We start from the raw sequence: 14,360 nt of genomic DNA on the forward strand, positions 1-14,360 counted from the left end.
TTCATGAGCATGTATTCCCTTTTGGTTCCATGCAAGAAAGAAATGAAAATAACCATTTGGTTCTACCTTTAGCCATACATGAACATGTTGTTCCATCTGAAATTCAAACATCTCATAACCATCTAGAAAATATAAACAGTGACCTTATTGTTCATGAAAAACCCACACAAAACATGTCACCTCCTACATCTGAATCAAATGAACTTGCATTACGAAAATCAGAACGTATTCGCCAACCATCGACTTGGTTGCGTGATTTTCATTGCTCCCAAACCAAGTTGATTTCCCCGAGCTCATCGTCATCTTCAACGGCGAACTCAGGTAAGGGTACTCGTTATCCTTTAGCAAATTTTATCTGTTACAAAAACTTGTCATTTTCTCATCGCGCCTTTCTTGCCAATATCTCTAGTCTTGTTGAACCTAACACATTTTCCCAGGCTGAGAAAGATCCTAAGTGGCGAGAGGCCATGAAATTGGAACTTCAAGCATTAGAAGAAAATGGGACATGGACCCTTACTTCTTTACCTAAAAATAAAAAACCAATTGGTTGCAGGTGGGTGTATAAAATTAAGTATAAATCAGATGGATCTGTTGAGCGTTACAAGGCGAGACTCGTCGCTAAAGGTTATAATCAAGTCGAAGGGTTAGATTACAATGAAACATTTGCACCGGTTGCCAAGCTTGTTACAGTCCGTTGCCTTCTTGCCATTGCCGCAGCTCGTGATTGGTCCCTTCATCAACTTGATGTTCAAAATGCTTTCCTCCATGGAGACTTGGATGAGGAAGTTTACATGCTTCCGCCGCCTGGTTATAGTCGACAGGGGGAGAACATCGTTTGCCAACTAAACAAGTCGCTCTACGGATTAAAACAAGCTTCTCGAAATTGGTATTCTAAATTTTCTATGGCTATTCAAAGGGCTAGATATAAGCAGTCTATGGCAGATTATTCACTTTTCACAAGAGCATGTGGCGATTCATTCACGGCAGTATTAATTTACGTTGATGACATGATAATTACGGGAAATGATCCCAATGCCATAAGGAATCTCAAAAATTTTCTCCATGAGCAATTTCGGATAAAAGATCTAGGGAAATTAAAATATTTTTTGGGAATAGAAGTGGCAAGATCGAAAGAAGGAATTTACATTTCCCAACGAAAATATACGTTGGATCTACTCGATGAGACGGGTCTCCTTGGAGCTGCACCAATCACTTTTCCCATGGAACAAAACATAAAACTCACACCTACAGATGGTGAAAGCCTTAAAGATCCTTTATTTTATAGAAGACTTGTTGGAAAACTCATTTACCTTACAATTACCCGTCCAGAAATCACTTATTCCGTACATCTTCTTAGTCAATTTATGCATCACCCTCGCAAACCACATCTTGATGCAGTCATTCGAGTTCTGCGTTATTTAAAGGGGACACCTGGACAAGGTATTTTTCTTTCAAGCAAAAATACTCTAAATTTGATTGGTTATTGTGATGCAGATTGGGGAGGTTGTCCTACGACAAGAAGATCAGTGTCTGGATATTGTATTTTTCTCGACTCCACTCTTATTTCTTGGAAAACAAAGAAACAACCAACTGTCTCTCGCTCCTCGGCAGAGGCAGAGTATAGAGCAATGGCAGCAATTACATGTGAGCTGACTTGGTTGAGATACCTTTTGCAAGATTTACAAGTCAATAATTTGGACCCTGCCATATTGCACTGTGATAATAAAGCAGCACTACATATTGCAGCGAATCCTGTCTTTCATTAGCGAACAAAACACATTGAAATAGGCTGTCATGTGGTGAGGGAAAGAATTCGGTTGGGACAAATTTCCACTACCTTTACACCATCACATGCTCAAATTGCCGACATATTTACTAAACCTCTTGGAAAATTGATTTTTCAATCTCACTTGCGCAAGTTGAGCATCTCAAATATCCATGCTCCAACTTGAGGGGGAGTGTTAAAATATACCGTGTTAATTTGGGCAAATATTGCCTATCCATTTTCGTGTATTTTTTCCTTACTTTGATTAGCATGTGATTGGTCATACTTTCCTTTATTCTTTCTGTACCGTTAGAGTCATAATTGTCAAATATGTATTTTCCTTTTTTTCTTTCATAGCATTTTCTAAGGAAAAAAATAAAAAAGAAAAATGTGTTTTTCCTCAATTATTTTGTGTAAATTGGTAGTGAGTTGCAAAATGTAGCACAAGAAGAAGCATCGATTGGGAGTAGAGGGTGTTTGTAGGTATTTGAGGTGGTAGAATTATTAAAAGGCTCTAATTCAATTAGAACAAATCTATTTATTGTAGACTTGTAGGGGGACACGCCATCGCTGCCGCATTGAATTGTATACTTTGTTCAAGTTAATGATTCAACCTCCTATTTCTAGACTACATTAATCACACAATCTATCCAAATCTAATTTAATAAAATATTAATTAATGTTCGCGAGTAGCTCGCGAACTATTAGATAAAATAATTTGGATTCTAGTTCAGCTCCAAAAAAATTCGAACATTTTCGAGTTCAGCTCGAGTTTTATAAATTCGAATACGAATCAAATATTTATCGAGAAAAGTTCGTTAACTTACTCATTTATTTATAATAATTTAATAATTTTAGTTTCATAATTATATAATTTGGGCCGAGAGATTCACGGCTGGTCCACATGGAACGGCCCGCTTCACGTGCGTGCATGTGGTCAAGTAAAAAGTTGACGGTTACACGGTTGACAATCACACGTCATTATTAATTCATAATTAATATATTTTATTAATAACAAGTTTTCAATCTATTTAACTCCAATTATCTTCATATATATATATATTTTATTAATAACAAGTTTTCAATCTATTTAACTCCAATTATCTTCATATATATATATATATATATATATATATATTTGACATGTATGATGTGTCGCACCAATAATTGAGTGCCACATCATCAATATTTTCATATTTGTGTATGGTGGTATGCACTATTTCAAAATTATATATATATATATATATATATATATATATATATATAATTACAATTGAAAGATTAGAGTAATAATTTGATGTCATGGTATATTTTTTGATAAATAAAAATATTTGTTTTTTAAAATTATAAAAATATTATTTTTTATTTAATGAAAATATAATAAAAACATATTTGAGTAAATTTATATCTAATTTATGAGTAATATATTCTAATAAATCTTTTTAAAAAAATTTATAACCCCCCAAAAAATACTAAAAGCATCTTTTGAGAACAATTTCAAGCCTGTCATACAAATTAATTTATGTCAAAAAGCTAATTTTCATTTCAAATATATACCGAGTCGACCCGTATCACAAATATTAATATGTAAAATATGAGACTTACTCTTATTTTTTGTATTTGTCATTTTAAGGCTAAATTATGAGTAAGTCTATTGTGAGACGATCTCACGAATATTTATCTGTGAGATATGTCGACCTTACCGATGTTCACAATAGATACTCTTAGCATAAAAAATATTATTTTTTCATGAATGATCCAAATAAGAGATCTGTCTCACAAAATACGACTCATGAGACCTTCTCACACAAGTTTATGCCATAAATTATTAGCAATTAAAATAGAAAAATATATATAAATATTATTATTCAAAAACATAGAAATTAAAAGTTTTTTTTTAAAGATTAAGATTTAAAATAAAATGTTTCTTGATTTTTCAAATAGAGTCAATATTTTCTTGACTTGTTGATAATTATGTGTAATTATCATATTATACACACGCTAAATTTATGTAGTGAATAAGAATGAACGTTTCAGAATATTTAGCGAAGAGATTTGTACTCGTTTTGCCTAATAATACAGCAAAATTTTTTACTCTTCAATGGAGTAAAGGTGGCTTTTCAATCTTTGGGTTCTTCACCATTTACCCTGTATTAATTTTTGTTTTCTTGACTGGAATTTCGGTGGTTACTTCTTGGCAAAGATTTGTGCAATTTCACCCAGTAAACGAAAATTTTCGGCCAAGTAAGTGAAATCATTAAGTGGATTTATAATCTTCAGCTGTTCTTTTTCCTTTTCCTCTGGGGCTGCTGTAGTCCATCTGTAATAATCCCTTTATTGTTTCGATCAGATCTGAAAGGATTCGTAACACGATATGTGAAATAGCAGTTTCTTGTTTCAAATATCGGTTGCTTCTTCGATATTTTGTGAAGGGCTATTTGCTAAGAGTGATGTAAGATTGTTCAGTCATATGCATTGCCTTATGAGGTAAATCGAGAATCTTCTTTGAGTTTTCGCTGTTTATTCTTTCTGGGTTTTTTTTTTTGTTTTTTTACTTGGTTTTTGTTCTTGAGGCAACGTGAATTGATCCAGTTTATGATGAAGCAGTAACTTTTACCTTTGTCTGGGCAGTTCTTGGGGTTCTTTTCTTGATCTGGTTAAGGGGGTTGATGATTTACGATGTTTCTGATCTTCTGTGATTTTTTATTTTTATTTTGTTGTGGAAAAGGATTGCTTTTTTATGCTTAGATTCTCAAATCAGTTTTGTAATGTGTTTTTTAGTACATAAAAATATAGATAGATCTTCACATTCATTGAGTTCAATGGACCACAAATGTAGCCATCGTTTTCTCATTTAATCTCTACTACTTCGGAACCATGTTAGACTCGGTTTGATTAAAAAATTTCCGTTTTGGTGGTATGTTTCAGCACTCATGCCGTATGACACTATGGAATCACTTGTTGAGGACATTAATTCCTTACAGATGAATTCCAATTCCATTGCTAACATCGAGTATAATTCTTCTGTAACTGGGACTAGTCGTCCTCCTCATCCCCCATCTAGAGAACCGTATCCATACGAAGGGAAATCATCTGGATCTCCTGCCATAACTGCAAAACAAGAGACTAGTAGAACCTATATTCCGACTATCTCAGGGATCAGTTTTAAATGGCTCTTATAAATCTCTCCATTCCAATATGCTGGAAAATGGAGACCGAAGTAGATTCGACAAACTAAAAGAGAAAATTCAAGGCCCTTGTGATATAGATAATGAATCAGGACAAGATAATGCCCAGAAGCAGGATTTAATTTTGGCTTCAAAAAGGAATGATGACAAGAATCACAACTCAAATGGCTTTTTGGAATCGGTAGATTTTACTTTGTCTCGGGCAATAGGAGATATTGATCTTTTAAATGAGTACTTGCCTTCTAAATCTGGAATCAACAATTGCCCGAGTCCTCAAAATAGTTTTTACTCGGCCACGCAGTACACAGAAGCCAAACAAAGCTTCACCAACACTGAAGTGAGTGAACGTGCCAGCAGTGAGGAGAAGTCTGGTGAAAGTGGGGAAGTTAGCAACTCGTGTGATTATGTTGGGAGTAGGAAGACTAGCATCAGATGCAGCACTGGTAGCGATGTTAGTGATGAGAGCAGCTCTAGTAGTTTTCACAGTGCAGTGTACAAACCGCACAAAGCAAATGATACAATGTGGGAAGCTATTCAAGCTGTCAGATCTCACAATAATGGGGTGTTAGAGTTGAAAAATTTTAGGGTTTTCAAGAGATTGGGAGGTGGAGATATAGGCACTGTTCATCTGGCGGAATTGATAGGCACAAGATGCTGTTTCGCTATCAAAGTGATGGATAAGGAAGTTTTGGCGAGTAGAAAGAAGCTTCTTAGGGCTCAGACAGAGAAAGAAATTCTGCAATCTTTGGATCACCCTTTTCTCCCCACCTTGTATGCGCACTTCGAGACAGAGAAATTATCATTCTTGGTGATGGAATTCTGTCCTGGCGGAGATTTGCACGCGCTTCGACAAAGACAGCCTGGGAAGTTTTTTCCTGAGCATGCTGCCAGGTAAAATTTCTTACATGCTTGCTTTTATAATCAAACTTTTATGGTGTAGATAGAATTTCATGAAATTGTCTATCATTAGCATGTAACAACTTAATTGTGCCATGCCTCTTTCAGGTTTTATGTTGCTGAAGTCCTCCTTGCTTTAGAATATCTACACATGCTTGGGATCGTTTACAGAGATCTTAAACCTGAAAATGTTTTGGTTAGGGAAGATGGACATATAATGCTTTCAGATTTTGATCTCTCCTTGCGATGTGCTGTGAGCCCTACTCTAGTGAAGTCCTCGAATATTAACTTGGAGTCAAAGAGCTCTGGATTCTGCATCGAGCCATCATGTGTCATCCAGCCATCTTGTATCCAACCTTCATGTTTTGGACCACGTTTCTTAAGCAAGCCCAAAAAAGAAAAGAAAACCAAACAAAGGAGTGAAATATCCAATCAAGCCTCTGCTCTTCCAGAACTTATGGCTGAACCCACCAGCGCTCGATCCATGTCATTTGTGGGCACGCACGAATATCTTGCACCTGAAATTATCAAAGGCGAAGGCCATGGTAGTGCAGTGGATTGGTGGACATTTGGGATCTTTTTATATGAGCTTCTGTTTGGAAGAACACCATTTAAGGGGGCAGGGAACAGGGCCACATTGTTTAACGTTGTTGGACAGCCATTGAGATTTCCGGAGTCACCTACTGTTAGCTTTGCTGCCAGAGATTTGATCAGAGGCTTACTTGTAAAAGAGCCTCAGCATCGGCTTGCATACAGGCGTGGTGCAACCGAAATCAAACAACATCCATTTTTTCAGAATGTGAATTGGGCTCTTATACGTTGTGCAAGTCCTCCAGACATTCCACCACCATTCTTGATGCAAGATGGGAGGGCACCAGCAGCAGCACCGGCACCCTCGAAGGGGCATGGTGTTGATGTAAAGCCTTCGGGTAATTACTATGAGATTGATTTCTTTTGATATCTTTTTCATATTTTGAGAGCTCTATCTTCTTAACTAAATGTATTCAGAGGGTTATTTTTTTCACTGAAATGAGGTTCGAATTTTTGTTCCTTATTTCATCCATGGTAAGTGTAAATTTCTGTTGAATAATTATTTGTCCTTTCTTATACCGCAAGTGACTGCAAAGTGCTAATAATTGACCTTATGAAGTACCCTTTTCTTTTAAGGAAAGATCTGTATTTGGATGGAGTTTTTGTTGATTGTTTGACATGATAATCACCTTATTTTAATATATGAGTAGGTCTCTTGTGAGACGGTCTCACGAATCTTTATCTGTGAGACGGTCTCACGAATCTTTATCTGTGAGACGGTTCAACCCTACCGATATTCACAATAAAAAGTAATATTCTTAGCATAAAAAGTAATATATTTTCATGGATGATCCAAATAAAGACCTGTTTCACAAAATACGACACGTGAGACCGTCTCACATAAGTTTTTGGCTAATCTATTTGCTTAGGAGTAGGATGTTCTAAATTCTTGGCTTAAAGAGTTGTATAAAAAGTTTTTTGTGGGAAAAATACCAATGAACAACTGAAATTGATTTGTTTTCATTGATTGCTTAAATGAATCAGATTTAAATTGACGCCCTTTCATAGATTAGCCTAAACTGCATTGATATGTCGCAAAGATTTCATTTGAATCAGAATTTAGTTATACTTATTCGAAGGTAGTATTAACTGCGAGCCAAACATAAAATTTCTTAAAATCTCCTCGGATTACTTCTGTACAAAGAAAGTAAAATACAATCCATAAGCCTCAGTAACCAAAAAGTCGGTAACAATAGGAAAACATCAATAAACAAAAGCTAAAAATCATCATGTCCTAAGTTTGGCAATCATCTCCTCTACCAACTGAGTTGATGTCCCCGCCCTCTCTCTTCTATCGATCTCCCTCATTACCTCTTCGAACATCACATTCTTGGATTGCTGAATCTTCGAAGAACCTCCACCGGAGCGATCTCTAAGCAACAAAAGCAAAGCTTTCGCCTTTTCTTTGGCCAGCCATGTACCATCGACGCTCAACTGTAGCAGCCCTGGTACTGCACCTTCTCTCAAAATCATTCCTCTGAATCTCTCCTTGCAGCTTTTGCATAGCAACACTAGAATCCCCACTGCGTGTTCCTTGGTGGCAGCTGATCCTTCCTCTACTGCCTCCACCAAAACCTGGATCATTCCTCCAGTTTCAGAAACCTGATATCAAATACAATCAACGTTAAATGTCTTTACTTTTAATGCTGGAACCCTTTACAAATTAATTTAAAAACTTGTGGCTGACCCAAAAAATTAAAAACTTGGTGATTGGTATTTGGTACCTGATTAAGGGCAATATCTGATGAGGAGACAATTGCTTCGACCAATGCCATAGATTTCTCAGCCAAGTCTGATGATCTTTCAGACTCATAAATTAGCCGGAGCAAATAAATCAGGCCACCTGACAGCACAATAGTTGGGATGATCTGCAGGGACGTGGAGAGATTGTTCAACGTGGACAAGATATCGAGCTTGGCCTGATGGCTAATGGTATTGCAGTTTGGAAATTGCAAGTCTAGGAGTTGGAAGAGAAGTTGAATCGCCCCAGATGATGCGATTTCAGGCTTGTTTGCCGAGCACGAAGAGAGGATCAGCAAAGCTGCCAATGCGAGCTCTAGCAGCGACTCGTTCTTCCATTTCATGATTTTCAGAATAGCTGGTATAGCACCAGATTTAGCAATTAGAACTTTGCTCCTGAAAAGGATTAGTATAAAATCTCAATCTATACATCCAAGTAAGATTCTGTGTTTATTTAAGAATAATATGCGTACATTTAACACCAACCTTTCACTTCCATAGGCAAGATTAAGCAGAGCAAAGAGTGCAGCTTGCATGGATTCATAATCTTGTGTAGTACGAAGCATCAAAACCAAGGAAGAAACCACTCCTTTTTCGGCTAAACTCTGCTTTTGCTTCTTGTTAAGCTTGCCAATATCTCTGGCAGCCATAACCCGAGTCTCTGCGTCACCGAATAGAAGGGCTTCCACCATGGCTGCTTCCATGGAACTACGTCTTAGGCTCTATCACTCTTCCTTTGGTTCCAAGTGTATAGTCATACGAGAAGAATGCAAGAATATATATATCTGGTATATACTAGGGTGATTACTTGGATAGGATGCAAGGTTAGCTCTACTTTTTGGCTGAATGAGAGTAGGACCTTTTTACCTTTGTATTGTTTGAGTTAGAAGCAACGGACTATTCCCTCTTCAGCTTTTGATAACAACCCGAAGAGGAAATACCCTTCAGTGAATCTTTCTCTTTCCATTTATAGAAGAAACCGTCTGTCAGCCTTTTTTAATTGTTTTAACATCATAGCTGAGATCCTCCCCTCTAAGTTACTCATGCTAATCTAGTGTATGTTGTCTTTAAAGTTAAAAATACCTCAATCAATACTAATGATTTGAGTAGTGGTTTAGAAACACACGGGTTTTGCTATTGGTTAATTCACGATTTTAATCCCTTGATATGCATTTTTTTTAATCTATTTTTATTCAAAATACATCATCAATATCTGATGTCACGTCAACACCAATAAATAATGATTAAAATCTGAAATAAATTTAAGTGTAAATATAGTAACAATATCTGTCTGCTGCTTTATCCGGAATAACATGTCTTATGTTGGGCACTTGTCCCGTTGTCGGAAATGTAACCACCCTCGTAAATTGTATAGTGGGAGATACGCAGGCTGAAATTATATAATAATAATATATAATAACAAAGAGAGATGTCACGTCTCTTAAATTTATACGGCGGCTCGCAAAATCGTGCTTGGAATGATCTTTACAGAAACTCCCATTGGAAGTTGCTCCTGTGCTTCCGTCTTTTTTCCCGGATATGTTGACTGTGGAAACCCCAGAAGTTGGTTTCAATGCAAGTTCTTTGAATATGTCACTGTCACAACAAAATATCACCTGATACATCGCAGAGTGAGCGGCCGTTAGCTCAAGCTTCATGTCACTATTCCAGCTCAGTCAGGCGGATAAGGCTGGCGTCCCCGAGGCCATGAATCCCCGAAACCTCAAATTCTCGTGATATCTGCGTCGTTGTCGACTTGAAACCAACTGCCTTGTCTTGTCCTAGCAATTGACATTGTATGGAGCCTGATGATCCTTTAGGCAGAGGGTATATCGAAAATCCTGGGATATAACTATAAGACCACATGCCAACAAGTCATGTGAATCTCGATGTAAATAAGAGAAATTGGTTAAATAACATCGGTCAACTCTTTTTTTAAGAAAATGATCTCCTCAAAGGTTAAAAAAGAAAATACCCCATGAAAATATTCTAATAAAGTTTTTATAAGAAAAAAACCAAGTCAGTTTATAATCGATTATATGCTAAAAATAATGATATGTCTGCGTTTGTAAATACCTAGGTGCACATAAGGTAAAAAAAACTAAGGCATGATAAACTTATCATATAGTTTCTCTAGTCTACATATTTTCCAATATAAAACACTCTAACTTAATTTTTTTTAGAAAATTCGATCTTATCCATGCTGACACTACCTCCACAAGTCAGGATCTTTCTCATGTGTCAAAAAATTGACACATGACAAGATTTTGCTCAACACATTACAAGATTCTAGCATGTACAGATAGTGTTTGTATTGATATGATGAAACAAACTCATCTCTTTTAGTAATTTTAGATCGCTACTCAGCCGAAAAATCAAACGATCCAAGAACATAGCCCAGGTTGGACCTGAGGCGTGTGCCTCTGCCTCAGGCCCATCGTTTTCGGGGTCTCAAAAAATTATTCAGGCTAATAGTTATGATGCAATTTCCCAAAAATGTGTCTAAATTTAGATCTATAATTTTATGGCTTTCGGTGTTTAAATTCATTTCTAAATCTTGGATTAACACCTCACGTCTAATCCACCGACTTCGTTAGTTCTTCTCCTGATTCAATTTTTTTTTTTCAATTTTCCCCTCTCCATCTCGTGTATAAGGTATACGACCCCTTTATTTTTGTTTCAGTCATTTTGTGGTTATTGACCTGTTCTTGTTGTACAATCTTGTCATAATATTATTTGATATTTTAGTTTATATTCTAAATTTTGTGTTTGAAATTCTAAAAATTATCAGGTACGACTTGTCATACTCGTCGAATCATGTTTTCTGCACCCTTTCATACTTCTATTCCCTTGTATCCTTCCTTCGATGATGCTTTATTGAACACGTCTCCATAGTTGGTGTTTGGTCTAAGAATTGGAACATTTGAGTTAAAATACAATACTAAAACCAGTAATATTTTATAGAGGTTTGGTCTTGTATATTTATCCATTACCATAACCACGGGCGGAGCCATGGGTGACTTGTTTTTTTCGATATTTTTTATACATAAAAATTTGTCTTATTTTCCGATAGCCTGAGGTTCTATTTGTCAATATTATCTCAATCATGGTTAGAAATGAAAACTTGGCTCCGCAGCTGACCATAACTATAAAATTTCCCCCGAATCATGTAACCGAAAATCCGTGCGAGAAAACTTGCTCTGTTCTTTCATCGTCCAGTCTAATTTGGTCAGTAATCCATAAATTTGTGCAGAGTCTTGGTGAGATCTATCATTAGCTGTGAAACCGACGGCTTCATCCCTCAACTCGATCACACTTCGACCTGGCGGTACTTTACCCAATCCTTTATGTTTAACCATTTTCCTAACTTCAGCTGCCCTTTCCCACCTTGCATCAACAGCATACATATTTGAAAACACAAGGTAATAACCAGCATGGCCCGGATCTAATCGAACTAGTTTCTTAGCCGCAGCTTCTCCAATTAACATGTTCTGATGAATCCTGCATGCACCAAGCAAGGCTCCCCATGTACTGGCTTCTGCAGGATCTGGCATTCGCTTCATAAATTCCACAGCATTTTCCAAATTTCCATTCCGACCAAGCAGATCAACTATAATTCCATAATGTTTTTCTGTTGGGGTTAGAAAATACTCATTCACCATCATGTTGAATACTTCAATGCCTTCTTTTACTAGACCAGCATGACTGCATGCTGATAAAATGGAGAGGAATGATACATGATTCGGCTTGATGGACGAAGACTTTACCATCTGGTTAAATAATTCGATTGCTTCATGCCCTTTACCATGAAATGCGTATCCTGCAAACATAGAACTCCAAATTACAAGATCTTTATCTTCAATTCCATTAAAAACTTCTATAGATCCATCCAAGCTACCACATTTTGCATAAGATTCTATGAGAGAGGCACCAACAAAACGCTTGTTCTCCAGGCCATTTTTTATCCCAAGACCATGGAAGAAGCTAGTTTGTTGAAGGACACCTGATTCTGAACAAGCTGTCAGAACTTTTACCATAGAAACAGCATCAGGTTGGTGACCAGCCACAATCATATCGCGAAAAACTTGGATTGACTTGTAAAACAATCCATTTTCAACGCATCCACTCAACAAGGACGAATAACACATGGCATCTTTCTCAGGCATCCTTTCGAAAATTCTAATCGCTTCATCAGGGGAAGCGCAGTTCAAGTACATATCAATTAGAGCAGTAGAAACCAAGATATTCAACTCTAACCCATTCTTTGATGCAAGCTCATGAATTCCTTTCCCCATCTCCAAATCACAAGTTACTTCGCATGCTTGCAGAGCGCTAATTAGAGTAGCAGCATCACACTCTCCAGATAAAGTTATCATGTCATTAAAAAGATCAAGAGCTTCTGCTGCGTTTCCATTATGAGCATAACAAGAAATCATAGAACCCCATGAAATCGCATCTTTTTCCCTCATTTTCATAAACAATCGAGCTGCAGCATTCACAAATCCTGTTTTTGCATACAAATTTAGGAAAGCATTCGACAAGGGTAAAATATTCTCAAATCCCCATCTGATCATATAACCATGAACACTTCTCCCCACCTTTAAGTTCAATAACTTTGCACAAGCAGAGACAACGCTGACAAGTGTAACGGAATCAGGCACAAACAGATTAATGACAACCATTTCAGCGAAAAAGGCAAGCGCCTCTTCATATTCTCCGTTCTGCTCATACCCAGTGATCATCGTAGTCCACAAAACAACATCCGGCTCGGAATACTCTTCAAAAACTCGTAATGCATCATCCATTTTGCCACATTTAGAGTACAGTTCGATTAATTCAGACCCAACAAACAAGTTTGAATCCACCTGATTATCCTTCTTGCCAAATCCATGAATAACTCTACCAAAATTAAGTGCTCTAAGCCTGGCACAAGCTTTGAGGGTGACAGATACAGTGTGATGATCGGGTCTTCGAAATGAAAACAAACGGCGAAAGAGAAACAACGTTTCACCATACCGTTTTGCGCTGCAACAACATTTAATAACACAGTTCCAGATATACACATCCCTATGAGGTGTTTCCTCAAACAGTTTCCGGGTTGTTTCAAAGGGAGTGAGTTTCGAATACAGATCGATCAGTTTGCCCGCGAAGACAGAGTCGTTGATGAAACCAGTCTTGACGGCAAGCGAATGCAACTGGGTTAAGCATTTCACATTCTTACATGCCCCAAAAATCTTGAAGAGAGGAACACCAGTTATCATATACTGCTTCGCGAGCGGAGTCCACACCAGATTTATTGAAAGGAGGGAAAATACTCGTTTTATTCAAATTGAAAATCACGTGGAATGGAATACATGAACTATGGGTAGGTTGACCATCAGTGTTTCGTTTGTTGATTGAGACTGTATTTATACTGATATTTCTCGGTGGTTGTGGCTCATCGGCCTTAGCCAAGAACTAAGCAAGGGCCTTTGTTTGCAGAGTTCCTGTTTGATTTTCAACAAATGTGATATGTTACAATCTAGTTTCCATTAATCTCGTACCCGCCCAGTATTCTCCTATAAATATATCATGTCATGTATAACTGATTCAATATACTATTTTTCAGCTACATTCTTAGTTGTTCCTCTTATATCCTCAGTCTATGACTTCAGCATCGGAGGGACTACATCGGGACACCCTCCCGGCCCCCTTCTAGCAGTCTTTTTCGTGAATTTCAAGCTCATGACAATTTCGAAACCTGCGTCTGGACTAGTGTCACTTACTGAAATCGGACCCCTATGTATTCATCATTGGGCTAAGGCTTGAATCTCAATCTGAGTGCTCATTTGATTGTATCCCTGCTAAAATTGAAATACAAGCTTAATAAAATAATCTACGACACTTGTAAATTTCATGGCTCATTTATGGAAACTCTCCAACTTAAAGAGTGCCAAAAAATTTGCGATAATTGGATGATTCTTGCTTCAGCAAGCAGGATACACATTATCATGTTGCTTGCATACCTATAGTTCATGTATTCCATTCCACATGATTTTCAGACTGAATAAAAATCTTTCTCCTTCATGTATTCCATTCCACGTGATTTTCATGTGGAGTGAAAAATTTTCTTGAGAATTGACACACTAAAGCAATTATTAATGTCGGAACAGCAATAGCAGTGGTGATTTGATTTCATG

At 37.1% G+C, this 14,360-nt stretch overlaps 3 protein-coding genes across 5 annotated transcripts; 1 reads left to right on the forward strand and 2 right to left on the reverse strand.

The window, feature by feature from the left end:
* Window positions 1–3,779: 3,779 nt before the first annotated feature.
* Window positions 3,780–6,972, forward strand: LOC142531996 (serine/threonine-protein kinase D6PKL1-like). Of its 3 annotated transcripts, none has more exons than XM_075638290.1 (4): window positions 3,780–4,009; window positions 4,116–4,252; window positions 4,694–5,844; window positions 5,959–6,972. In XM_075638290.1, exons 3-4 carry the CDS (start codon window positions 4,964–4,966, stop codon window positions 6,806–6,808), a joined length of 1,731 nt encoding a protein of 576 aa, XP_075494405.1. In that variant the 5' UTR covers window positions 3,780–4,009; window positions 4,116–4,252; window positions 4,694–4,963; the 3' UTR covers window positions 6,809–6,972. The 3 variants fall into 3 exon arrangements, with proteins under 3 accessions (XP_075494405.1, XP_075494407.1, XP_075494406.1); XM_075638292.1 differs by having other exon boundaries at window positions 4,750–5,844; XM_075638291.1 differs by having other exon boundaries at window positions 3,780–4,252.
* Window positions 6,973–7,526: 554 nt separating this feature from the next.
* Window positions 7,527–9,216, reverse strand: LOC142531997 (U-box domain-containing protein 45-like). Its single transcript, XM_075638293.1, has 3 exons — window positions 8,668–9,216; window positions 8,166–8,577; window positions 7,527–8,043 (listed from the first exon to the last, which is right to left on the reverse strand). Exons 1-3 carry the CDS (start codon window positions 8,883–8,885, stop codon window positions 7,669–7,671), a joined length of 1,005 nt encoding a protein of 334 aa, XP_075494408.1. The 5' UTR covers window positions 8,886–9,216; the 3' UTR covers window positions 7,527–7,668.
* Window positions 9,217–11,033: 1,817 nt separating this feature from the next.
* On the reverse strand, window positions 11,034–14,123 carry LOC142531995 (putative pentatricopeptide repeat-containing protein At3g01580). The gene is made up of 2 exons (XM_075638289.1): window positions 13,958–14,123; window positions 11,034–13,717 (listed from the first exon to the last, which is right to left on the reverse strand). The coding sequence occupies exon 2, from the start codon at window positions 13,440–13,442 to the stop codon at window positions 11,328–11,330; it is 2,115 nt and encodes a 704-aa protein (XP_075494404.1). The 5' UTR covers window positions 13,443–13,717; window positions 13,958–14,123; the 3' UTR covers window positions 11,034–11,327.
* Window positions 14,124–14,360: the final 237 nt, after the last annotated feature.

The sequence above is a fragment of the Primulina tabacum genome, chromosome 17 (assembly GCF_025594145.1).
Source record: "Primulina tabacum isolate GXHZ01 chromosome 17, ASM2559414v2, whole genome shotgun sequence".
Taxonomy (NCBI): domain Eukaryota; kingdom Viridiplantae; phylum Streptophyta; class Magnoliopsida; order Lamiales; family Gesneriaceae; genus Primulina; species Primulina tabacum.

Excerpts from the sequence above, each read along its gene's own strand:
- LOC142531997 (XM_075638293.1), bottom strand. The coding sequence starts at position 8,885 with ATGGAAGCAGCCATGGTGGAAGCCCTTCTATTCGGTGACGCAGAGACT. Across the intron at positions 8,578-8,667 it reads CTTGCCTATGGAAGTGAAAG|GAGCAAAGTTCTAATTGCTA; the intron begins GTTGGTGTTAAA and ends AATCCTTTTCAG. Across the intron at positions 8,044-8,165 it reads CAGATATTGCCCTTAATCAG|GTTTCTGAAACTGGAGGAAT; the intron begins GTACCAAATACC and ends ATTTGATATCAG.
- LOC142531995 (XM_075638289.1), bottom strand. The coding sequence starts at position 13,442 with ATGATAACTGGTGTTCCTCTCTTCAAGATTTTTGGGGCATGTAAGAAT.
- LOC142531996 (XM_075638291.1), top strand. The coding sequence starts at position 4,964 with ATGCTGGAAAATGGAGACCGAAGTAGATTCGACAAACTAAAAGAGAAA. Across the intron at positions 5,845-5,958 it reads TTTCCTGAGCATGCTGCCAG|GTTTTATGTTGCTGAAGTCC; the intron begins GTAAAATTTCTT and ends TGCCTCTTTCAG.